The sequence below is a fragment of the Colletotrichum lupini genome, chromosome 3, assembly GCF_023278565.1.
Source record: "Colletotrichum lupini chromosome 3, complete sequence".
NCBI classification, from domain to species: domain Eukaryota; kingdom Fungi; phylum Ascomycota; class Sordariomycetes; order Glomerellales; family Glomerellaceae; genus Colletotrichum; species Colletotrichum lupini.
This window is the reverse complement of record NC_064676.1, coordinates 2504709-2528614: the sequence shown is the minus strand read 5'-3', so window position 1 is coordinate 2528614 and position 23906 is coordinate 2504709. Positions and strand designations below refer to the sequence as shown.

General features: G+C 51.9%; 5 protein-coding genes and 1 non-coding gene across 6 annotated transcripts; 4 read left to right on the top strand and 2 right to left on the bottom strand.

The window, feature by feature from the left end:
* Window positions 1-2393: 2393 nt before the first annotated feature.
* Window positions 2394-5567, top strand: CLUP02_05512 (uncharacterized protein; the record flags this gene model as incomplete). Its single annotated transcript, XM_049284519.1, has 1 exon — window positions 2394-5567. The coding sequence occupies one exon, from the start codon at window positions 2394-2396 to the stop codon at window positions 5565-5567; it is 3174 nt and encodes a 1057-aa protein (XP_049141662.1).
* A 1184-nt stretch (window positions 5568-6751) lies between these two features.
* On the bottom strand, window positions 6752-11953 carry CLUP02_05511 (RecQ family ATP-dependent DNA helicase; the record flags this gene model as incomplete). Its single annotated transcript, XM_049284518.1, has 3 exons — window positions 6752-7939; window positions 7997-11472; window positions 11521-11953. 3 exons carry the CDS (start codon window positions 11951-11953, stop codon window positions 6752-6754), a joined length of 5097 nt encoding a protein of 1698 aa, XP_049141661.1.
* A 1335-nt stretch (window positions 11954-13288) lies between these two features.
* CLUP02_05510 (nitrite transporter) lies at window positions 13289-14884 on the bottom strand (the record flags this gene model as incomplete). Its single annotated transcript, XM_049284517.1, has 2 exons — window positions 13289-14695; window positions 14750-14884. The coding sequence occupies 2 exons, from the start codon at window positions 14882-14884 to the stop codon at window positions 13289-13291; spliced, it is 1542 nt and encodes a 513-aa protein (XP_049141660.1).
* A 2032-nt stretch (window positions 14885-16916) lies between these two features.
* On the top strand, window positions 16917-19269 carry CLUP02_05509 (uncharacterized protein; the record flags this gene model as incomplete). The annotated part of the gene is made up of 11 exons (XM_049284516.1): window positions 16917-17278; window positions 17336-17398; window positions 17466-17549; window positions 17748-17998; window positions 18083-18218; window positions 18275-18343; window positions 18403-18488; window positions 18615-18691; window positions 18738-18815; window positions 18889-19135; window positions 19199-19269. 11 exons carry the CDS (start codon window positions 16917-16919, stop codon window positions 19267-19269), a joined length of 1524 nt encoding a protein of 507 aa, XP_049141659.1.
* A 160-nt stretch (window positions 19270-19429) lies between these two features.
* Window positions 19430-20283, top strand: CLUP02_05508 (uncharacterized protein; the record flags this gene model as incomplete). Its single annotated transcript, XM_049284515.1, has 6 exons — window positions 19430-19436; window positions 19584-19699; window positions 19760-19798; window positions 19878-20005; window positions 20124-20194; window positions 20252-20283. 6 exons carry the CDS (start codon window positions 19430-19432, stop codon window positions 20281-20283), a joined length of 393 nt encoding a protein of 130 aa, XP_049141658.1.
* On the top strand, window positions 20138-20202 carry CLUP02_tRNA101. Its single transcript has one exon. It is a non-coding gene; the product is annotated as a tRNA-Lys (tRNA).
* Window positions 20284-23906: the final 3623 nt, after the last annotated feature.

Genomic DNA, 23906 nt, shown 5'->3' with positions numbered 1-23906 from the left:
CCGATCCGCTGGCCCACGACACAGGGTCCCCCCGGCTCATCCAATCTTCCACGGGCTTCCGAAGAGCCAGGACTCCCGGCCAGCTAGCGGGTGACCAGTCCAGAACGGGGAACGAGGTCTGCCACTGCGGTCAGGGTCGGCGGAGAGGAGAGGACATCAGCTGCCACAAGTGGTGATACCACTGCAACGTCGTAACTTGCGGAAATATGGTCAAGGCTCTCTAATAAGAGCTGTCTCGAGCAACGTGGTGGTCCACTCGGGGATTGCAAGGGCACTAATGTTAGACCCTAAGAGCAATGAACTCTTGGTTCGTGAGCGACATGGGGCATGGTCGCGGGTCGATACGTTGACGGTTGAGCAATCGCTACTCTGTTGACAATTTGTTCGAAATTGTGCGTTTGGTGGCGGCAATCTAGAGACGAGTACCTTGAAATCCATCTTTTGAGACGTTCATTCGTTGTCTGAGCATAAAACGACATGATGAACAGCTATGTCCGAGGTTGTCTTGTGGTAGTAAAGGCTAATGCCACCACCTTGCTGCCGTACAAAGGGAAAACATGTCTCGACGAATGCTTCAATAGATGCGGGCGTCTTTTGTGTCAAAGACGATGATTGTTGAACATGGCGAAACTTTTCGGAGGAAATCAACAAGGACATGTGCAAGGAGTCGAAGTATGTTTCATCGTCCGGGGGCCAAGGAGCGAGCGTCGAGAACGACTGGGCAGATAAGTAAGCTTGGGCCGATGTAACTGTGGTCGAGGAACAGACGGTGTTAGTCGTCAAGTGTTGACGATGGCGACGCACAAAGATATATGTATTCAACGGCTGCATGTTATGTCTGTGAGACAGCTTGCTGTGATGTGTCGTACTGGTAGAAGGAGGCCGCAGATGGGCGTTGTAGCTCATGCTTGAGTCAAGTCTCGTTTTGTCACAATCGGTCTGTGGCTCCATGCTCTATTGAGTTCTCCGTGTAACATTGACGATGGGTCACGGAGTCGAGGTAAGGTTAGAGAGATGAGGGAAAGGCTCAGCTCCAGAATAAGGTAGAGGCTAGCTTGATGTAGCTTGCGCAGCTTCGTGCAAATCAATAAAGTATCACAATTTACGGGACGCCGTTGATGAAGGGATAAGAAAACGAGCCCGCCGCGTCTTGTGCAAATCGCCCAGGTCCTCATCGTCTTCCTTCCCGAATTCCTAAATCGTTCCCCTCCAACCCCCCCGATTCGAATTCATTCTCGGAAGGCACTCGTTTCCCTTCCCTTCCTTCCTTTTTCCCTTTTCCCCTTCTTTCCTTCTTTCTGGCCAGTGCTTTCTTTCCATACCTTATTCCACCTCATCTTGACTAATACGAACACTCCGCCAGAGGTAATACTCCGGAGAACGTTTTTGACTTTCGTCGTCGCTCCCTCACACACTGTTTCTAGCATTCCTGCTGCCCAATCCCTTCTCGTCTTCTTCTTCTTCTTCTGCTTCTTCCATTCATTTTGTCCCTTCTGCCTCATTCACCCAGTCGACCCGGACGCCTTACTACAAGACACGACGCCTTTGAATTCATCGCTTCGTCCCTCCTCGATCGCTCTTGGAGATTCCTCGCCTACATTAGTCCTCCTCCTACTTGCGCCGGAGCAAGGACCAACCCAGCATAATCGCATGCGACCGATCCGAGTAAAGAACGAACGCCAATTAAGCCAGAGACTGAATTGACATCCTGCTGGTCTCCAAACTCCCGAGGTCTTGCGAGACCCATCCATATCCCATACGTACCTCTCACCCTTACCTTTCCGATGCCGCGCTAGGCAATCCATTCAAATCTTTGGCGCTTTGTTGGACGAATTGCCTCTGCATCCCAGCCCAATCGCGTGGACGCCCAACAAAGAACCACACCAGTACCGACCGGCGTCTGCACTCCCATACCTAATACTGCGGCGTATGTCTGTTGCCTCCAATAACGATTACATTCCCGTTCGCCGGCTCCCCCAGACTCCCTGGTCGCTGAATGCTGCGGCGTACCCCACCGACTAAGGCACTGACAACAGTGCGCTTGACGAGCTCGCCCAGGCATCCAGCAATCCCAGCATTCCAGCGCCGCTCATCGATCCTCCTCATTCGACAACCCACAGATGACCCAACTGAACCCGGCGAGGATCAGTCTGCTAGACCCAGTCATCACTCGAGCTCAGGACCACCGGACCCAGCCTATCCACGAGCCAGCTCAGTCGTACTCTCATTGTCATCCGTCTCCGACTGGCCACGTACCGTACTGCAGCAGAATTAACTGCAAGAGGCGATTGTCTCTACAGAGGCGCGCGGGGCCTGCGTTAGAATCAAGGACAGAAAACCGCAAAAGGGCTGTCACGTCAATTGAAGGTTTGCCCACAAAACACTAAGAACAAATGTCAGCCACGGAAGGATCGGTTGCAGAGGCAGAGGCCAGCTGCAACAACACAAATACAACTGCTTGTGCCGTTGTCCCCTCTGGAGACTCGTGTTCCAGCCACCAACCACAGCGCCTGCTGCACGCGGAGGACCTGGCGCAGGCCCAGGAAGCCACTACTACAGCAGACCACTTGACCCTTGGCTTCTCTGACGTCTCCAGCCCGCAACTTTTCCAGCTAAACCCGCAGCCCCAGGTTGTAAACAACAACATCATCGACACCACCGAAAACAAACCGTCCTCACGACCGACAAATGATAACACAGTAACTTCAAAATCCACAAACACCACACCATCAGGCTCCCCTACAACGAATAAGGCAAAACAAACTCGCAAACCCTCACCCAATCTCGCCGCCCGATTGAAAGCGCTCGGCTTTACCTCGCACAAGAAGTCAACAGACCAACCACTTCAACAAGACCAAGTTGGGCGCCTGCCTGAAGACCAGATTCGCTTGATAGACGAGAACCATAAGGCGAGTTCCGTCGAATCGAAGATCAATCGACGCGGTCGCCCTTGGAAGGGCTTTACATCGTCCGACGAACCGAGACCACAGACTGCATCTTCTACTGCTTCGAGAGAAGACCCCAACACTTGGATATTGTCATCCTCGCCAGACGTTGCCCCGGGCGCGTCTCTTGTCCTACCCGAGATCATAACAACGGCGCCCTTGGACATGGAGACACATAAATACCGTCTGCCTGACCACACCAATGGGAACGGTACCAAGGTACAACTTGAGACTAGACGAGAGCATCTCGAACGCAATGGAGCCCTTCCCGCCTCCGATCAACCACCACCTCCACCTCCGAAAGATACACCGCCGGTGCCAGCGGTCGAGTTTACGCCTGATCTTGCGTCATACTTTACTCCCGGTCATCAGCGACCCGGTTCCATCTACACGCTTTCCCGCGCATCTTTCGCCAATCAGCTAGCTCAACTTACATCACTCCAGCTTCCTGATGCAGAGTCCTTGTCCAGCAAGGTGTCTGCCATCCCGACAGCACAGGTTGCATCGAAAGCTTTGATCAACGCTGCGGAGCAAATTAGAAGTTGGATCTATAAGGCATCAGAGGTTATTGGCGGTCTGGATAGCGATGATGACGTTGAGTGGGCCGCGGCGGGAGGTCGCGAAGGATACGAAGAGGTCGAGAACGCCATACATCGCTTCGAGAAATTGATTAAAGTGTACGTCGGTGCTATCGAAGAACTGCAAGGCCGCGAAGACATTGCCGACGTTCCGCCCGAAGATCTCCATCGCGCCGTCTCCCAAATGGAGTCCATCATCGAGGAATGGGCCAACATCAAAGCAGCACTCAATACCGTCAAAGGACAAGTCGAAATCGCGATGGAGTGGGAGGAACTGTGGAACAGTGTTCTGGGAGACATCCAAAGCGAAATGGACGAACTGAGCCGTCTGGTCTTCGAGATGGAAGAAAGACGCCACAAGTCTTTGATGGCTGCCGCAGGCGGCGACGGCGTCGACATTGGAGACCTCGAGAATATTGTTGAGGATACTCCTCCTCCCGTCGCCAGGATGCAAGCGCAAAACCGCTTCAGCCTACCTGGTCTTCCGCTCAGTCCTGGATCAACGTCTCCAGGAACCCCTACACCCACTTTGTCACAAGATGATTCTAGTCTTCTAGCCCTATTCGCGCGGATGCAACCCTTGCGCGCATCGCTAGACTTCCTCCCCATGCGGCTCGCGGTGTTCGCTGCCCGAGCCGAGAAATCTTTCCCAACTGCTTGTGAGGAATTGGACATGCGACGCACAGGTCTCGATGGCAGTTACAAAAAGCTGGAAAAGGATGCCGAATCACTGCGTAAGGAGCTGGGTGAGGATCGCTGGGTCATTGTCTTTCGCGGAGCAGGACGACAGGCCCAAAAGATGATCGAATCAGTTGAGAGATCGATGATCAAGCTAAGGGAAGCTGTCGACACCGGTATGCATCTGAGCAACCCACCGACAATGATCAAAAAGATCGAGAGTTACGACGCCAAGAAGACGCATTATGGCCCAGCTATCGAGCGAGTTTTGGCCATCATCGACAAGGGTGTTAAGGACCGCTTAACTGTCAATGGCGAAATTCTACGTTTGCATGCCGAGATGCAGGCGAAATGGGAATCGATCAAGGATGAGATGAGAGAGATGGACGTGGTTGTGGACGAAGTTCACGTGGATACTAGAGGCCAGCAGTTGAGGGATTCTATCTCCAGCATGCTGTCAAATGATCGCTCCACGATTGGTAGTGGCCGCGATACTCCCGGCAGCTCCCCTCCTTCCTCGGTAATTATGTCGAGTCTCGGATTAGAGCCAGTCACTCCCAGAAACAAGATGGCCAAGAATCGTTCTGTGAGCACCAACAGTCACTTGCCGCAGCCATCGGGAAGAAGACAGTCGTCGTTGCCAACACCTTCCTCTCAAATGCCTCGCAAGCCCTTGGTACCTCGATTGTCCAATATGACTTCGAGGCTTGGCACTCCATCTGCGGGCAATATCCCCAGACCTGCTTCCACGCAGCCTAATCGGCCCAGGTGGAATGGTTCGACCAACACTACTGATGTTGGTATCGGTCACAACTTCAAACCCTTGACCCTCACCTGCCCTAGCCCCTACGCCAAGAAGACATCGCCAGCCGCCCGTCCATCATCCTCTTTGACCCCGCGATCTTCATCGCCCGGCGGTACGAGGTTGCCAACCCTTCGGAGCCCCCTGACCCGAGAGTCATCCGCGTCGCCCATGCCCGAGGACACACCTACGAAGAGGGCCCCATCGAAGTTGTCTTTTAGGGAGCGTCTGGCCTCACCTGTCCCGTATTCTCAGCAGACACTCTCTAAGCCGCGTTTATCTTCATCTGTCTCTACGTCCGGTCTGGAGTCTCAGTCCAGCCGACGTGCCTCTCTTCAACCACCCAAGCTTCACTCATTTGCCGACAGAGCCGTACCAAGCCGTCCTGCAAGCTCGTTGGCATCGACGCGTCGAACTAGCCAATTGCCACAACTCAAAGCAAGCAGTACGACAGGTGGCATGGAGACCCCTCCAACCCGATCAGTGTCGCGGAATACTACACGCAAGACTCTCCCAGAGCTGTCTAAAAGCACCTCTAGCCAGAAGCCTCGATGGAGGGGCTAGGAGTCTCTTTTATCCAGGCAAAGGAGGGTTTTTAGTTCTCCGTTGGCAACAATTACGCAGCAAAACGAGGCGGTAGCTGAGGTGACAGGCAAACCCCGCTGGCGGACTTGACGAAGCACCAATGGTAGAAACGGAGGACAAGGCTTTGAGTCGTTTTCGACTTGCTTTGCCTCGGCCGGATTGGCATCACACCACGATATTGAAGTTTGTACATATTCGAATACCCTCTTTCACGGCAGTGCCACTGATTGATCCTACTTTATTTGCTTTTTGGCGAGGCGTCGGATTGGGATCCGTCGAGGGGCGTTTGAGTTTTCAATCTTGGGCAGGAGGATACCTGCCTGACGGTCTTTTTAGTATTATACCAGGAGGGGAAACATGGAGTCTGATTTCGGACGAATGTGGGAAGGTCCAATATGATCGTGAGCCATCACCGTCACGATGCACTGCACGGAAACCCCAAGTCGCGCTCCGATGAACCCGAGGCTATACCCTCAAAAACAAACAAAACAAAAGACACCACTTGTATTGCAATGAATGGATCGGACCTCGCGAACGGACTTTATACCCCTCATGATACTGATATCTCACGGGAATGGTGGGATGGGCCGGAGGGCAGGAGACGCGTAGAGGGAGGGTTTAGATAGCTAGCTGCGCGAAAAGACGCAAATTGATAATTCGTATTTTCGAGTCCCAAAGTTACTCTCATACATCAGGGTCGAATTGGGACTGAGTAAAACCTAGCGCTAGTCTGGTCATGTTATGAAGCAAGAGAATCATCTGCCATAAAGGTTGTGGACATCGGGGAGCATCTTGAGTACGGCAGAGGAATACATGTCTTAATCATTCATGGTCAACATTAAAATGCCAAAATGTGCCTATGCTGCGCCTGAGAGAATGCTTGTAGACCGGGCGACGCCTGCCCCTGAAATCATCATCGTACGGAATCGCTTGCTCCATCGCCGCCCTGAGACATGAAAGGTATAAAACTTCTTCTCCCCCAACTTGTCACGACCGTTTCCCCCCTGCCTCATGAATGTTTGCTTCTCGAATAAAGTGGAGCATGTGTCTTGTGTTCCTGACCCCAGTCATGTTTGATGTTCCTCTCGTCCGTTGTATCCCTTTAGGTATGTCTAGTTCCATACCAACACATATATCATATGCTAGCCCTTCTCACCGGCTTCTCAGTGTGGCATTAGCCCGATACCGCTGCCGCCACCGCCACCACCTCTCTTTCCCTTGGAGAAGTAGCTGGTCACGGCGCTGTTTCTCGAAGCTGATGCTCCGCCGCTGCTTCTTCTGTTTGCCCCGCCAGAAGCCTTTTTCTTGGTAACGCCGCCTCCTTGTTTCTTGCTTGCCCATGAGCTGGAGCCCTTGCGACCCCCTGATCTCCGACCGCCTCGAGCACCACCACGCCCCCTTGTCGAAGTTGACGATGAGGCTCGGCTCGGAGGCGCCGTATCTAGTTCCTTCATTCGCTGGTTCCATTCCTGGACAGAAGGCGCGAGGGGAGGCGGTCCACTACTGAAATACTTCGAAGATTCCTCTTCCTCTTCCTCATCATCCATGTTCTCGTCTTCGTCGGAGCTAATCAAATCGACAATGCTCTGCTCTTCGGCTTCCATGTCTTCGTCTTCGTCCGCAAAGCTGAGCATTGCCTTGTAGTTGCTGTGAAAACGCTTTATCAGGGGCACGAATTTGCTCCCAAACTTATCCACCTTTTCTGGCTCAATCCCTGAAATTTGTCGTATTTGAGGGAGAGTCTCTGTCCACCGGATAGCCATTTCTTGGAAACTCTTCTCGGAAAACAGAGGTTTTCGGAGCCCTTGCGCATTCCGCAGAGACTCCTCGAGCTGCTTAGCCTCCTGGACAAAATTGTGGACGACGTCTTGGTGCAGTTCGTCAAGTGCCCCTAGTCGTATGTCCTCCTCGATACGGGGCCCAACCGGCTTGGAGGCATTCCCACGTTTTCGAGGTGGGGGCAGTGGCTCGAATCCATCGTCAGATTCATTGTCGGACATGACAAAGCCATCCTTGATGTAGCCGTTTGCGTGTAGCGAAAGACTTTCCTCTGCCATCTCTTGCCTTAGCACCTCGTCTTCCTCGTCAGAATCGATGACGGTCGCAAGGGACTTGCCCTTTGACCTCTTGTCTTGCGTTCTTCGAGCTTGCGCTGGCGAAGACACGTTGGTCGAAGGCGGCAGGCGTCTCCTCGGCGGTTCTTCGTCCAGATCCTGCTCTTCGTTCTTCTTGCTCTTTTGTGTCCGCTTTTTGGGTTTTGGTGCCAATGGTTCCCTATTCCTATCAGAAACCTGGACCGATAACAATAGTTTGCGTCGGCCATTGAGAAATAAGTGGGCGTTGCGACCAGGCTACGAACGTATTAGATTTATTGAATAGAGCCAGATATAAGCAGTAGAGCAACTTACGATGAGATACTGGATCGCGATACCGGCCCTCTTGTTCACCACATTCTCCTCCTCTAGGGCCTCCTCAGCTGTAAGTCTATCGATGATGCGTTCGAGTTCATGCTTCTTCATCCCCTTTGCGATGCCATGAGGATCGTCAGGATGCGGATCGATTGTCTTTTGGTACTTCTTTCCCATCAAGATTTCACTGCACTGGTTTATAGTCAGGCGCTCGTGAAGTTGAATGGTCTGTATAGCTCCAACGGCAAGTTCAGAGAAGTCTTGCTGCTCAAAGACAGCGCCTGCTCGACAGTTGTCGCAGGTCTTCTCGCACTCGTCAGAGTTGAACTGTTCGCCAAAGTAGCGAAGAATCTCAACGCGGCGACAGTCTTCCCGGTTGTCGCAGAACGCAGTGACTCGATTGAGCATCATTCGTTGCCGTTCTTTTTGTGCCTCGCTTCCTTCGCCCTGCGAAATCATCTTCTTCAGTGTGGCTACATCCTGATAACCGAAAAATAGAATGCAGTCCGAAGGATTACCGTCTCTCCCAGCGCGCCCTGTTTCTTGGTAGTAGCCTTCCAAGCTCTTGGGGATCGAATGGTGAATAACGAAACGGACGTCAGGCTTATCAATGCCCATGCCGAACGCAATTGTCGCTACAACGACATGGATCCTATCCGCTTGCCATTCCCTCTGTACTCTGATCCTGTCCTCAGGAGTCATCTGCGCGTGGTAGTGACTTGCTTTGACGCCATACTGAGAACGCAGCTTCTCGGCGACTTGCTCTGCAGTTTTCCTCGACAAAGTATAAACGATTCCACATTGTCCGTCGTACTTGGACATAATCAAATCAGCGATCTTGTGGATCAGTTCCTTCTCTTTCCGCCGAACCTCATACGTGAGATTTGGGCGATTGAAGCTCTGACTGAAGACCTGGCAGCTGTCCATGCCTAGGTTATGCTTGATGTCGACAATGACGTTCTGAGTCGCTGTGGCCGTAAGTGCAATAATGGGAACAGTAGGAAAGTGGTTGCGAAGTTTGCCTAGTGCCTTGTAGTCTGGTCGAAAGTCGTGACCCCATTGACTGACACAATGTGCCTCGTCAATTACGATTCGTGCGAGCCGCTTATTGGAGTAAAGACTGGTCAGGGCCCTCATGAAGTTGTCACTGTTATTCAGCATCTCCGGCGTGACGTAGAGCAGCTGGATGTAAAGTTCCGGACTCCTCTCTTTGAACGAAGAGAAAATCTGACTTCGCTTCTGGGAACTCGTCTCGCCATTGAGCGAAACAGCTTGAATATTGACAGCTGACATGTGATCCACCTGATCTTGCATAAGACTAAGCAGAGGGGAGACGACAATCGTAATTCCCCTCGTCTTGCCGCTAGTAACAATAGCTGGAAGTTGGTAGCAAAGGGATTTACCGCCGCCGGTTGGCATCAGCACGAAAGCATCTTCACCTCCGAGTGTGGCGTTGATAGCCTCAAGCTGATTAGAGCGAAACCCTCTCATCCTGAATCTGTCTTTCAAAGCCTTCCTCACGTCTGCTGACCAGGGGTGTTTCATCAGTTCTGGTGGCATTGACAACTTCGCTTTCGAAGGCTCTCTCTTCTTCAGTGATTCGACTGCCTTCAAAGGCTGAACAGCATTGCCCGATGTCGAAGTCAGTGCACTGCGGCCTCTCGTTGTTTCGGCAGACGAAGACTGCCGAAGCTCGAAGTCGTGAGCCAGTGCAAGCATGTCCGCGTCTGCATCATCGCCGTAGTCGCTGGACATGTCTTGAGCACGATGACCCGCTTTCTTGGGAGGACTCTTTCGATTTGGTGTTGGCCTAGACACAGGTGGCGGGGGAGGAATGAATGCGCCGTAATCGTCTTCAATATCATCGAAGAATTCATCTTCGAACTCATCGCGTCGACGGGGCTTGGCACTTGGTGCAACAGGTTTCGCACTCCTTGGAGCTGCCGGTCGACTCCGGGGAAACGGCGGCGGCGAGTGATCTCTTGGGTCAGTAAGCCTTGACGACCCGGGGAACTGTGTCTGGTGAATGACTTGACTATCCATTTCCGTGAGTCCTGGTATATCCCTGGATGCCCTAGAAGACATTTTGTGGCCAGGCTGCGTGCTCATGACCACGGACTTGGATCTGCGGTATTCTTCGATGAAGGTTTCGTCCACTATGCCGACACCAGGGAGAAGTTCATCGATGGACTGCTCCAAATCTTTGACTTTGTCGGCGATTTCATCTAAGCGGTTCTCTTCCTCTTCAGTATCGCGACCTTCGCTGTATGCATCGGCAATCTGCATTGCGAGAGGCTCTCTCTCATCTTCAAGTGCCGCATGTGCATTAAGCAGCTCAGAAACTTCCTCCAGCCCAGCCTGTTGTTTCAGCAACAATTCCTTTGCAATCTTAAGTTGGGCACGATCTTCTTTAGTGCCTTCTCGTAAGACCCTGGCATAGTCCTTCAGGTTCTGATCGCGCTGGTCTTGAATCATCTTCTCCCTGGCCTTGAGGGAGTCTCTGTTGTTTAGAATGAACTTAAGCACAGCAGACTTTTGCGTCTGTGAAGAGGTGCTTTGCTGAGACGTGGAATTCGTCGGTTGATCTCGAGACGGCAAGGGTGCATAGCTCGTCTCGGCTGGAGCCTCGTGGCTTTCCGGTCGCAGCACCGATGAGGTAGGTATGGAGGGGGTATCAGGAGCAACAAGCCCATCAGATAGCATAGTGTCATCGAGAGGAATCGATGCCGGCCTTGACCTAGGATTCGTAAACGGCATAGTTGAGCCTGTATGGCGGCTTGGTGTAGCAAGAAGCTCTTCATCAAGATCCCCGTCATCGAACTCGTCATCCGTATCTTGTATTACCCGGGGTTTGCTGCGTTGCTTCTGTGCTTGGAGATCTAGTGACCCGACTCTGGAGTTCGACTCTGGACTTGACGATATCCGTAAAGCCTTGCTTGGTGTCCGACCAAGCACCTGCTGACCTCCCGAAGCCATAGGTAATCGTCGCGGTGTGCCGTTGCCAGCAGGCTCTTCAGACATTCTGTAGGTACGCTGGGTCCGACTGATTGTTTGTGTAATAGTACGCTCTTCAATGACCCCTTTGTCGGTAGTTGCTCGACGAATACTGGAGGGAATTGTCCTCGGTCCCTTAACCGAACGACTACCCTTTGGCGCAGGTGTTCCCAACGTCTTGTAGATGTCTGGGAACTCGTCCGAATCCGACTCCAAGTCACCCGCTTTGCTCATCTCAGTGCTCTTCCGCTTCTGCCCTCGTTTGCTCAGCGGCTCCGGTCTTGACGCATGCGCCTCGTTCCATATGGTGACCCCATCATCAAATCCCACTGGGTCTGATGACAAAACGGTATCATTGCCAGTCAGGTCGAGAATTTCGTCATCGTCGTCGTCGAGGAAGTCCGGCGTGGGTGCCGGCGCCGGCTTGTGTTTTCCTTCTTTCGAAGATGATGGAGCATCCCGGTTTCGCTCGTTCTCTGCATCTACAGTCGGTCAGTCAGTGTACTTTCAGATGGATAGTGTGTATTCACCTTCTTGCCGAAGCTTAGCTGTGTAAGCTTGCTGGAATCTGCCACCACTCGTCGTCGAGGAGGGCGTCAACAGCTGCTGTGGCGGTTGCTGCTGTTTCACCGCCAACGAGGGCTTTCTAGGCCTTGTGGAAGATGTCAATCTCGCCATGGACGCGGAGTTTCCCGTTGTTGCCACCCTAGAGTCCCGTGGCTGTTCCACCGCGTCCAGGACATGAAGTGCAGATCCTGCATGCGTCCTGCCAGGTATTGACTGGGGATTTGGTCGAGTCGGAAGCTCTTGTTGGGAGCTTGAGCTACCAAAGCGGCTCTGGGATTGTGAAGAGTCGGCACCGGAGGGGTCGTGGGCTGGTGGAAAGGCGAGATCGGTGGGTTTAGATAGCGCGACGTTGCTTAGCAGCCAGGAGAGATGGTCCCCAAGGTTGTTTCGAGTCATTTATCCGACTGCAGGTAGTATACCTGGGGTGTTCCGAACGTCATTGGGAGACGTTTCTGGGCACAGTTGAGGCTCTTTGATGGTCGTTGCAAGATTCGTCGTTGGTGTTTACACCCGGCCCATCACGCTGAAAGTGCGTACCGCGTTTGCTCCCCCACCCACTTTAGCTAGCGTGTCGTCGCGTCTTGGCTTAGTCAGTTGCCCAAGAAGCATCTCGTCTTCACGTGATCAGGCGCTCGAGTACGAGGTGGGCCTACCTGTCGACGACATTTCTCATGCAGCCAATCACACTTGCTCATCATCCCGACGCTGTTCGCATGATGATCAGCATGTTAGTTATGATTGTCTTGCCCTTTCAATCTACACCACGATTAGGCTGGAAATGGCGTTCACTGGCAAGCGCTCACAAAACTTTGCAACGTAGATGGTTGGCAAGACGAAGATCCGTTTATTACTGGCTAAGTTGTGATTTGGAATGTCTTTTTGAAGGATACCCCGTATGCAGTGGGTAACTGAAATGTTCTCCGTCCTGCCAAAATCCCAATCTCAGATGCCATTGCTGCACAGAGACCTCCGGTCATGATACCAAGACTTTTCTCCCGCAATGTTGTTGGCAAAAGAGAGAGAATAGTAGCATAATTTACACGCAATCTCTACGGCGCTTGTGCAATCGATTCCTATGCATGACGTACCTGAGTAGCGAGGTGGCTTCCTCGGACGGAGCAATGTCCCTCCTATCTTTCAGACCCTCAGTGGGGGGATTGAATAGAAGGACGGGAAGCCGGGACCTGATGATGTGGAGGCGGAAAGGAAGAACAGGAGAGTGGGGAGGTGCTTACTTAGAGTGTTGGCGGCACTCCGGGAAGCTACCTGTTCCTTTGAGATCCACGATGCCGCAAGTTCGACGTGGGTCATCAGACAAGTCTGTTTGTGAGGAAGGTACGCCTCTTTCCTCATATGCACGCATGTTTTAAGCGTCAGTAAACTTCCCACTTGGGCTCTCACTCACTGGTTCCCGGTTGAGGTACAATTTCTGACACTCCATCACTGTTCTGTTCGGTGCAGTCGAACCACATCAGCTAAGCCATCAGTACAAAGTCACGACGAAAAAGGTCCAGAAGTGGTTGTATACGTTGTAGACGGAGCTAAGATTGCGCAAAATCGAATTATCTACTAAGAATGCCAACAGTGGATATCATTTTTGTCCGTTCCATACTCCAGACAGACCCCCAAAAGCCAGTCTACCGGGCTCAGACCCTATTCAAAACAAGCGAGCTATGAGACAAGAAACCAATCGTAACCAAAAGTCATTAATGTTCGTGAACGTCCTTGCGCTCAGTGGCGCTGAGCCTTGGGAAGCGGGTGAATCCAAGAAACCAACAGGTTGACAGCAATGTGAATGCAGCCAATAACCCAAAAGCCCTTTGCATAGTTCGTTCCCTGGTCCATGAAGCGGAAGATGATGGCGAAAATCACACCGCCAAAGTTTCCGCCGGCACCGGTGACACCAGACACGATACCGTTGGCATAGCTGTGAACGTGCGGAATGAGACCAAAGTTGGCTCCGTTGCCTGCCTCGTGGAAGACAGCCATCAGGAAGACAAGACCAAACATGGTTGATTCGTTGTGAGGGTTCAGTTGACCGATGAGAATGAGCAGAGCGCCGGTGAGAACGCCGCAAGTCGTGATCCAGCCCTTCTTAAGCCAGAGGTTCTGTCCACCATAGCGGTAAAGCAGATCAGACACGACACCGCCAGCGGGGCGGGTGACGACGTTGAGGAAGCCAAACATGGCAGCCCAGTTGCTAGCACCAGTCTGGCCCAGGGAAGGAAAGTTCTTCAGGTAGTAAGAAGAGAGGATGGCGTTGATTGCGAGCTCGCCGCCAAAGGAGCAGCCGTAGGTGGCTACGTGGAAGATGGTTTGAGGAGACAAGACGACCTGCATGGCCTCCTTGAAGGACGGGTTGACGACAGTATCAGCTTGAGCCGTCTCAATCATCTCCGTGCGAGAGAGGGTGGCCTCATGGTCGGAAACGACACCGTTCTTGCCGTGAGTGCTGTTCTTCTCCTCATCGGATGCCATGGAGCCCGTGTTGTTGCGGTCAGTGATACCGCCAGGAACATCGACAACGTCGGATCGCACAGCGGCATCAACGCCGTGAGAGTGGAGGTTCTCTTGGGCATGGAGGTGGCGATCTGCCCACTTGCCCGTCGGTGTGTCCTCGCACAGGAGAAGAAGACCCATACCACAGCAGAACAGGCAGATGACGGGTACGATGAAGGTCAACCGCCAAGCTTGACCAGGGGAGTAGCCGCGTGCGTGAACAAAAGAGTCGTAAACTGCGGGCATGACGAAGTAGGTAATTCCACCACCAGCGTTACCCCAGCCGCCGGCCAGGGCATTAGCGGTTCCAACAACATTCTTATCGAAGAACCCAGTGCACCACACCTGGCAAGGAACGAAAGTAGCACCGAGAACACCGATGAAGAAGCGGGAGATGTATAAGCCTGTGGCGTCCTTGACCAGCGGTGCAAGGCCAATGGGAATAGTGCCGATGAGAAGCAGCGAGCCAAAGACGATACGCGAACCGAAGCGATCACAGGCGGGTCCAGCGATGAGCCGCATGAAGAGTGTTGCGACCAAAGAAACAATGTTGGAGTTTGCGACTTGTGCCGTAGTAAGGTTGAGGTCCTTCTTGATTGTGACTGTCAAAAGAGGCGGAAACGTGTACCAGGCCCAAAACTATCGCCATGTCAGTCCACATGCACGGAAGAGACCACCAAGACTTATACGCACGGCAATCATAAAACCGAGCCACGAAAAGTGGAAAGCTCGTGCGTAGACATTGAAAATGTTGAATACAGGGATACTGCGCGCTTTGCGATTGATAGGGTTCACCTCAGGTGCCCTCCAGAGAACGGAAAGCTGCATCGTGATGATGATTGCGCTGTTTCCTCGTAGTTTTCGGTGTCGTGTGGTTTAAGGCGTGGTAAACGTCGTGGGTTCGTGTTAGTCGCCAGTGATGACCCACGTAGAAAAGGATTCCGAAGCTCGAGGCTTGTTAAAAGAACCTGGTTGCTGATGTTGTCGATTGTCTGGATGGTGAGATCTACGGTTATGGCTACTGGGAAGGCTCAAGGAACACTCTTATATGAATGCTTGCAACAGATAGACATATGCTTCTTGAAGATCGAAGACGGTTGATGCATCTCCGGGACAGCAAGACGCTAAACCGGATTGATTCTCCTGCAAGAAATCCCCTGCCCTGCCGCGGGGATACAAGGATGAAGGGGGGGGGGACAAATGCGAAGGTGACGGAGACGTGCTGACGGGATGGAAGGCGGCCAAGAGGCGTAAAGGGACCGGACCACACCAACTGCGTGATAGACTTGATACTGGGCAGCAGGCTGGCTGGTCGATCTCTCAGATAAGAATACGTCGACGGGAGAAAGACGGAGATGACACAATCTTTCCTGTAGCGTAGGTAGGCCGAGGCACTAGGGCGATGTCTTGAATGAGAGTGCCGATACTGCACGTTGTGTCTCTAATCCTCGACCCAACGTGGCTCCTAGGTCATGGTAGCCGGAAGCCAAGGAGAAGCTCTAACAAGTGACAGCTATGAACTGCGAATTATTGTTTGAGGATCCAACATGAAGTGAGCGAGAGACAGCCACGATCTTGACGAGACACGGGCGAATCTCTTCCAGAGCCGAGAGGAATGCTGAGACGAACGCCAACGACGGCGTACTTCTTTCCTGGGCCTTAAGAATCAGCTAGAAATTTCTTCTCCGTCAACTGAGAAGCGGCCTGAATATAGCAAGAGGCCTAAAACTGCGCTGTCGCAACCTTCAGTGTAATAGGCAGTGAAGCGCAGTGATGTGATGAGCCAAAACGGGTGGCCTCTGACGCTAGGTTCATATGCCTTATCTCGACAGTCCTTGCCTTTTTAAGATACTCAGTAAAGTGCTTTAGAAGGGGAATGATTGGACAGGGGGGCAAAGGGAAGGGGGAACAATACGACGAAACGGAGGCTTCTGAGCTTATTGCTTATCTTTGGTAGGTTCACAGAAGGCGCTCAAGATGTGGTTGTGACGGTCGAGCCCAGGCCCCACCCCTGGCATCCAAGAGATAAGGAACTGACTCTGGTATCTGACTGGCGAATGCCTAATCGTTGGCGTCGATCTCCGCGGGGCTCATTCGACCATGAATGGCATGTGCGTCAAGTTTGTAGCGATGGTTTGGAACCAACCGACTTTGAGGTCTGTAATAATGCTCTCCTGCGTTGTTGGCGACTGAAGGGCACAGAATATCAGGTGAGCAACGTTTTGTAAAGGTGAAAGTTGATGGAGTCCTGGCCGGCGACGATTTAACTTCAAGCACTGGCTTGGCTCCCTAGAAAAAACTAGACTAGGTAAGGACCTGGCACTGGTCTTTGATATGGACTAGGCCCGTCCAATTGGCACCCGACGGCCGTGTCTTCCTTGGTGATGGTGCCGTCTGCGCTAGCTGGCAGTCATCACAAAGCGAGGCCAACGTCGTGGAACAATAATGTCATACTTTGTCATTATTTGACGTCGCAGAGGAATTGGCACAACGTTGATCCTGATCATGGACCGCGTGCCGCTTGCTGTCCCTTAAAGACTGGCCAGAAATAAACGGGGTGGTGTAGTCCGGGGACCCGTAACTGGGGCAAGGTTGTGGTATCCTCCGCCGGCTCTCCCTGATACTCTCTTTCCCCACGTTTCGTTGGCCGTGATGCTCCCCAAGTATGACGGGAGAAGCATGTTGGGGTCCAGCTGCCCAAGAGCTGATGAAAATTGAGGATGACTAGGGAGATTTAGGTTGCTACGCTGCATTCGGAGAGGGAGGTTGAGTTGAGATAAGATAAAGAGACAACGAAGGCCGAACAAAAAATGGAAGGCCCTACCTAGCCGCACAGAAGATCCACTAACAAAGGGTTCCGATGGATTATGTCAGCCATTCAAACCCCCACGTCAGTCCCATTTGTCTGGTTCAGGTCTTCAGTCTTCCCGTCTCCCGTCGCGACGTGCATACCCCCGGTTTGCCGGCTTCCATTCCCTGCCATCCACACCCGGCGTGGCGAAGGTCTGGACTTTACTACTCGATTCCGACCTCAAAATCCATGTCTATCAACTTGGAGCTTGTGGCTCAAATGTCAACATTAGAAGCATCGTACAAACTGGCGCTACCGCATCTGTTGTGTATGGATCCGGCACAGCGGCCGTGGGTTGCGGGCGTTTTGAACGGCTCTTTCAGCCTCCACTCAACGCGGCAATGCGGACCCCCTTTGCCATTTCCACACGTGTAAGTCAACCTCCGCGGAGTTGTCCAATCCAAGATAACGGCACAACCAACATCCAGTCGCCAGCCCTCAGTGCATTCAGAGACCCATGCGCTTAAGCTGCGGCTGCATGGACATATCCAGTTCTCTTCCTTGACTTGAGATGAGAGTAATGGATAAAACCTGTCCGAAGATTTCTTGACCATACAGGCGTTTGCTTGTACTCGACTGCATCACAGGTACAACCTGGGAGCAGGCGCTCAGCATACGTAGCACATTCAGGGCGCAGGAAACGTGACACATATGTAGTGCTGAGCAAAAGCATTTCGTCGGGTGCTCTCTTATCAGACTAACGACGACCTTTTGTTATCTGAAGTTGAGACGGAGGGAGCCTAATGCTTCAACATTTCACAATGCCCGCTATTTCCTGGCCAAGCGGGCCGCACTGGACACCTAACTTTATGCTTTTCTTTCCATTGTGAGCGGCGGCAGGGACCTGTATCTGAGTGTTTTCGCCTTTCGCCTAAACCCTGCTTCAAGCTGGCCTCCTTTGGATCCCCGGCCTGTTGAGGACACCCTTCCCTTCAGCCAAGCACGACAAGTTCCGATCACAGCATTGAGAGCGAGTAATTCCACTGGCATTCGTGAACTTAGCCGGGTCCAGAACTCCCTATCTGGCGCCATCGTGACGACGCTGTTGAAGTTTCCGACTTGTCATGCTCAAGAGCATAACGCCAGAGGACGTGGGGTCTAAGAAGCAAGTCTTAGTTGCCCGGGGCTCCACGAGCTGGCCGGCAGTGGGCACAAAACTGCCTTCCTCGTCTGAGCAAGTGGATCGAAATTTGTATCTCCGGCTAACGTCCACACCCATATCTTTACTCATGGAGACACCATTGCGTCCAATATTGATTTGAAAACCCGATTAGCCTACTTATGTATGGCCTTACGTATCATCTGGGCGAGGTAGGTGTTGTTTATCTCTTCCAGGAGCGGAGTTACCTGGACTGATTGGTGTTGAGGACAGGCTCTGAAATCAGATTGCTATCACATCTAAGCCTTCAGTCGGGGCACAAAGTAAATGGCACCTTGTCCGTACATATGCCACCCAAAAGCGGCTACTTGTCCCACAAGCAGTCTCGTCGTCGAGAGCGAACGATTTGTGTCCAGCCGAGCGTTTCGAGCCCAATCATGTATTCGCCACGGTCATGATGTATTTGCAATTTCGGGCATTTAGTGAGAAAGGGTGCCCCAGACTAAGTACCAATTAGCTCAATAGCATGCCACATGGTACGGCCAGGATTTCTCGTAATTGTGTGACCTAGTATTCTCGCTGACATGCACATCTGACCCGGTTAGCAGAATCATGGGAAAGATGCCTCGTAGCAAAGCGACCACTCACAGGACTCACAGTTCGACGAGAACAGCTTTCATCCGATGTCTTCGAACCGGAATCTCCGTGCTAACCTGTACGACAATATTTAGGTCCCCCCCAAATCTTGGCCAGAGGTTGCCATCAGCGAACAAAACGTACGATGCGATCTATTCAGTGTTTCTGATGCTGTCCAAACTGCGCCGCTTTACTTCTTACGTCCGAGACAACAACGGCTAAGGACATCCAATGATATCAAACCAGCCTGCGCGAGGCTTTTGTCTCGGCGTTCGCGCGGTGAATCACCATCCGATACTCGTTGTTGTTCTACAGATGAACGCTCCAGCAACACGTAATGGTCACCCTTCAACGTCATCTCTGAGATCGCCAGGCCATCAGACACGAGACCACACCCTTCGCCCAGTAGCACTACCAATGCCGAGTTCAACTGGTGCGTCTAGATCTGCAGGAAGTTTTTCCAGTTTCTCGATTTCGAACCTGCTTTACAGAAGTTGGATATGCAGTGAATCAAGAGACAGGCTAGCGAATTCAACGTGCTCTCTGGGCATGATAGTAGGTCTCTTCCATTTACACCACTTTGGCAAGCCTACGCTAATTGAGAATCTCAACCTTTGCAGAGGCTGAATGCCCATGTTGATACTAAGGCTGTTCCCATGCCACGCTCGAAGGCCCTTACGCGTAGTAGCGAAGTAAATCCCATTCCTAGTCATCCCGTTGAAAGAGACACACCTCGCGAGGCACACGATACACAGGTCTGGACTCTCCAGTCTCGAGGAAGGTCTTTATGACTGGTACTTAGAGACATTGGCCGCCGCCTCTTAGCTTATTGAATCAGGTGCTCTCCCTCGTACTATGGAATCGTTCACATAGAAGACGGAATGTGCCTGTGCTCAAAATTTGTGTCTGATGGTTGTTACCATCTGAATGGCACTGACCAGTGCTTGCCGGCCGCCCTTCCTTCGCCTCACATGAATATCTCCCGCAAGTCCTGCATGTGGCAGACTTGAGACAAGAGATGGTCATGGCTACACTGAATTGTACGAAGCTAAGACATGTAAGAAGCATTTGAACCTGTCCAACATGTTTAGACACCTGGCATATTGATCAGGGATAGTTTCACAGTCACACCAGCGCCGTTGCTTGCACGGATAAGGTCTTACCTCATGGCTATATATGAGATACTAAATACGTACGACTAGACATCTCAGCACATCTGCCTGGTATGTCTACAGGGGGCCAACCTCCGTCTCACCTTGCTACCTACAAGCTCCAATAAGTTGGCCATCATGTTCAGCATTGGAACTACTCGAGAAGTCATGTACCTCAAAGCACTTGATACCCAGGGACTACACCATTCCATGTATATATCCTCCAAACTGCTACGAGGGGCCCGCTCAAGACTATGGAGCCCCCCCCCCCCCTTCGCCCTCCATCCATAACCGTCCACGGCCCTCGACCCGTTACCAACCATCAGGCAGGATTCCATCCGCCCGGCTAGCTCAATCGGTAGAGCGTGAGACTCTTAATCTCAAGGTTGTGGGTTCGACCCGTAAGCTTCATCCATCACTTGAAAAACATCAAGGGCAACATCACTAACAATAACCAGCGACGTCGGGCTCAATTCCCGTCAGCGATTGACGCAAACACTTTTTTTTTTTCGTTTTCGACTTTGCTTTCGCCTTCTACTTTTGACATTACTTGAGGATCTCTTGGATTGATATATGCAGTAGGTTTTCCTTTCCGCAAAGCAGCCCGGCTCGACTCACCACCATTGTATGTGTGCGTTTAGGGCTTTGGGCAGATCTCCATCACGGGCTGGGATGTGTGAGTTGAAGTATGAGCTTATTCGGTGGGTCCCCGTTGATGACACTGGCATCCTCTCACCTGCACATAAATCATTCGCCGTGTTTATTTGGTGACTTTCTTGTGTTCTGGTACAATCCTCCATGTCTTGGCGTCATGATGGATTTGAAGGCGTCTGTCGTTTCGTAGAGTGATGCCTGGGTTGATATGGTGTACCAAAACGGGAACGTTGACTCGTGTTCAAGTTACTTCTCTTGCGCATGGCCGGCACTTGCAATCTGTACATCAGTGACTTCAGAATTGAAAGACCACCCACCGGTAGCTTATCTCGGTTCGTTGGAAAGCTGATCGGGTTTCGTTTCACGATGAGCTGACAATAGTCGTAGAACGTGAGCACTCCTTGAAGATTTTGGACCCACTCGTTCCGGAGGCTGGGCTTATGGAAGGCAAGTAGCCTTGCTTCGCGCTTTTGTGACACTTCCGAACGCTATGGTTCAGTACAAAAATACAACTTGGCGCTCTTGAGAAGCCGGAAGTGATAGATGGCTTCTTGTTCACTTCGTCGCTGTACTTTGCTCGGTACCGGGTTTTACATGCTGAAGCCGATGAGATTGTCTGCTTCTTGAAATTGAAAGCAACATCGTTGAAGACATGTGAAATAGACTCACAAACGCTCTATATTTTCTGCATACAGAGGGGGTAAACTTATGACTAGGAGGTCCGATCCCATCACAGCAGACTCACCAGGAGTGGCTCCATATGTTCCAAGTTGAATCAGGCAAGTCGACACTCTGTACTCTCTCAGCCTTAGTACACTACCATCGTTGGTATTAAGACTTCTCGCCCTGTCAATTTTTGGAAACAGAGGGAGATGGCGGGGGTGCCAGACCTCGCAAGTGATACTTATAGCGTACACGACCCTAGGGACCTAGCTATATAAGAGCTTGGAACTGAGTTCTGCTTGTGTTTCGGCACAGACGAACGGGGGCTTATACACTCCTAAAAGTCTCTCTACCGAGCGCCGACAATGAGCAGGGTCGCTCTTGACTGCCTGGAGGAGATGAGTGTCCGACATCTGCCTTCGTTAGGAGCGTATTCCCGTTGATTATGTGCTTACATACACCCTGATAAGACTGACGACGAGATACATGGCCATGAATTTGGGAGGCTCTGCTATCCATACTCTTTGAGCAGATACTTGTGGCAACCTGGTCAGATGTTCAGGCCGAGCTTTGAAAACACGTTGAGAGGAGCCGAAGACGCTACTATGAGAGCACTCCAGCATGAACAAGTTTAGCATGTAAGTTAGACCTTCAGCCTGGCATATGTAATCGCGATTTTGCGAATTGATTGGGAAAGATATTCTCAAGATGAATGAACTTCCTAAACATCCACCCATCAAGAGCACGCCCTCCTTCGTACGCGCAGCCGCGTCTCCCAGCACAAGCATGGCAGTGGAACGAACAAAGTGATACTATGCTCATGCTTCGTTTCAAGGAGTTCATACCATCCACGGAACTACTCCATCAGCACGACCCAGACATGATCCGTGGGCTTTAGCATATCCAAGTGAACCCTTCCCATTGCAAGAATTTCGCAAGAATCTAGCTCTTGCCACAAACCACGGCTGAATTCTAGTCAAGTTTGAGATGATTCCCCTAGGCCCCCCTGGACACGCACCGTCAAAGAATGTGTGTCACGCAAGCAGGACGGGTTCAGGACCGTGGCAGACATGATTGGAACGGACGGGGAGTGCGTTTCTTGCGGGCTCAAGGGGGAGACGCGCGCCTACCTACTGCCCATACACCCAGCGCCCCGGACCCGGATATCCAGGGAGAATGTTTTCCTCTGCCTGACTCTCAGCTGGACGGAGTGTCAGCTGATTAGACCGGCTCAACGGGCATTAACCAGTTCTTCAATATACGACCGCAATACCGCACTCGCAGCTTTCAAACAAGGTCAAACCCTCCAAGGAACTGGGAGAAATAAATGGTTTCCCCGCCATTCAGCAAAGTGAGACGGTATTGCTGGCGTGCGTGAAAGAACCGTTTAGCCTGGGCAACGATGTCACCGTGGGAGGGGGTTGCGGTAGTCGGTACTGCCGCGCCGGAAGGCCACGCATACTCCCACAACGTTCCTCCCGAGATGAGGAAGCCGAAAGTATAATACATTGCACACGCAGACGCAGATGCAGTCGCACTCTTTTGATTTCCTTTATATTGAGGGTAGATTCCCACATCAGCGCCGCTTTTTCCGTAATCGTATTGGATACCCGTGATGAATCTGAGCCCTTTTGTCTTCCAACTGCAGTTTATTATCGAGAATACCTGGTGATTAGGGGACTCTCAACCAGTCTTTACCATAGCTGCAGGTAAATCCGGAACCGCCGGAGTGGCCGCTCCCAAGAGAGCAGAGATGCTGCCGTACCGGTATCTGAGGTGGTAGTGACAAAATCCGAAACAAGGGCCGCCAGGATAGATTGAAGAATCATAGAATGGCGAGTTCGGGCGGCACCGAAAGCGCCCAAGGAGAAAAGAAGAAGGGAAAAAGCAAGAACTGCTGCATACGGATACCTCGCACTCAGCAAACGGAGTACTCCTGGAAAGGTTTCAACAAGTCTGATCCCGGACCGCCGGACTTCTTACAGAGTTTCCAACCGTCTCCAGAAAAACTGGAGTTGCAATCTAAACCGGCCGAGTCATGAGCCAGTTCGTGTCAGGTTTCTTATTCTGATTCTCGAACTAATACTCCGTACTCCCTGTGTAGGGAAGGAAAAAAAAACACACACACACACACATAAAACCTTGTCTTGGCGCGAGCTGGCCGCTGTTCCTATGTTGTTATTGAAGATTATTGAAGATTGCTGTGGGGAAGCAACAGAGGGGGCTTTGAAAATTTGGCGTTCGTTTGTCGTTGGCCGCTAGAGCCAGACCCCGACCGCCACCTTCTTGAACCCGAGTCCGACCGGGCCCGGGAAATCGTAGCCGTTGACGGCCGGGGGCTTGCTTTGTGGGTTTTTGATCGGCGGCCTTTGTAAATTGCCTGAACAATGGGCATTGTGGAAGAACGAACAAAGACGTCATTGCTGAAATTGAATCGGCCGTGTCATTTCAAGAATGAATAACAACACAACAGGAAAATGTTACCTAGCTTCACGGTGTAGAATTGTCGGTACCAAGCTGCAGGATCGCTGTTGTGGTTGCAGACCCTTGCCACCTGTGGTCAACACAAGAAGTCAGCCCGCCGAGACAGTGTGCTGGGACCTAGGCGTGGTAGGGAGCGCAGTTGTGCCTGAAAATCCCACCTGTTCACGTCAGACAAGCTGCGGCCGTCCCATGGCAGCTGCAAGGTGATCTGATCGGCATCTCAGCATTACCCCAATGTGATCGACATGTCACAGAATTCAGTTGAATCATAGGCAAGAAGACTCAAAGCATTGTAAAAAGTTGTTTTCTTTT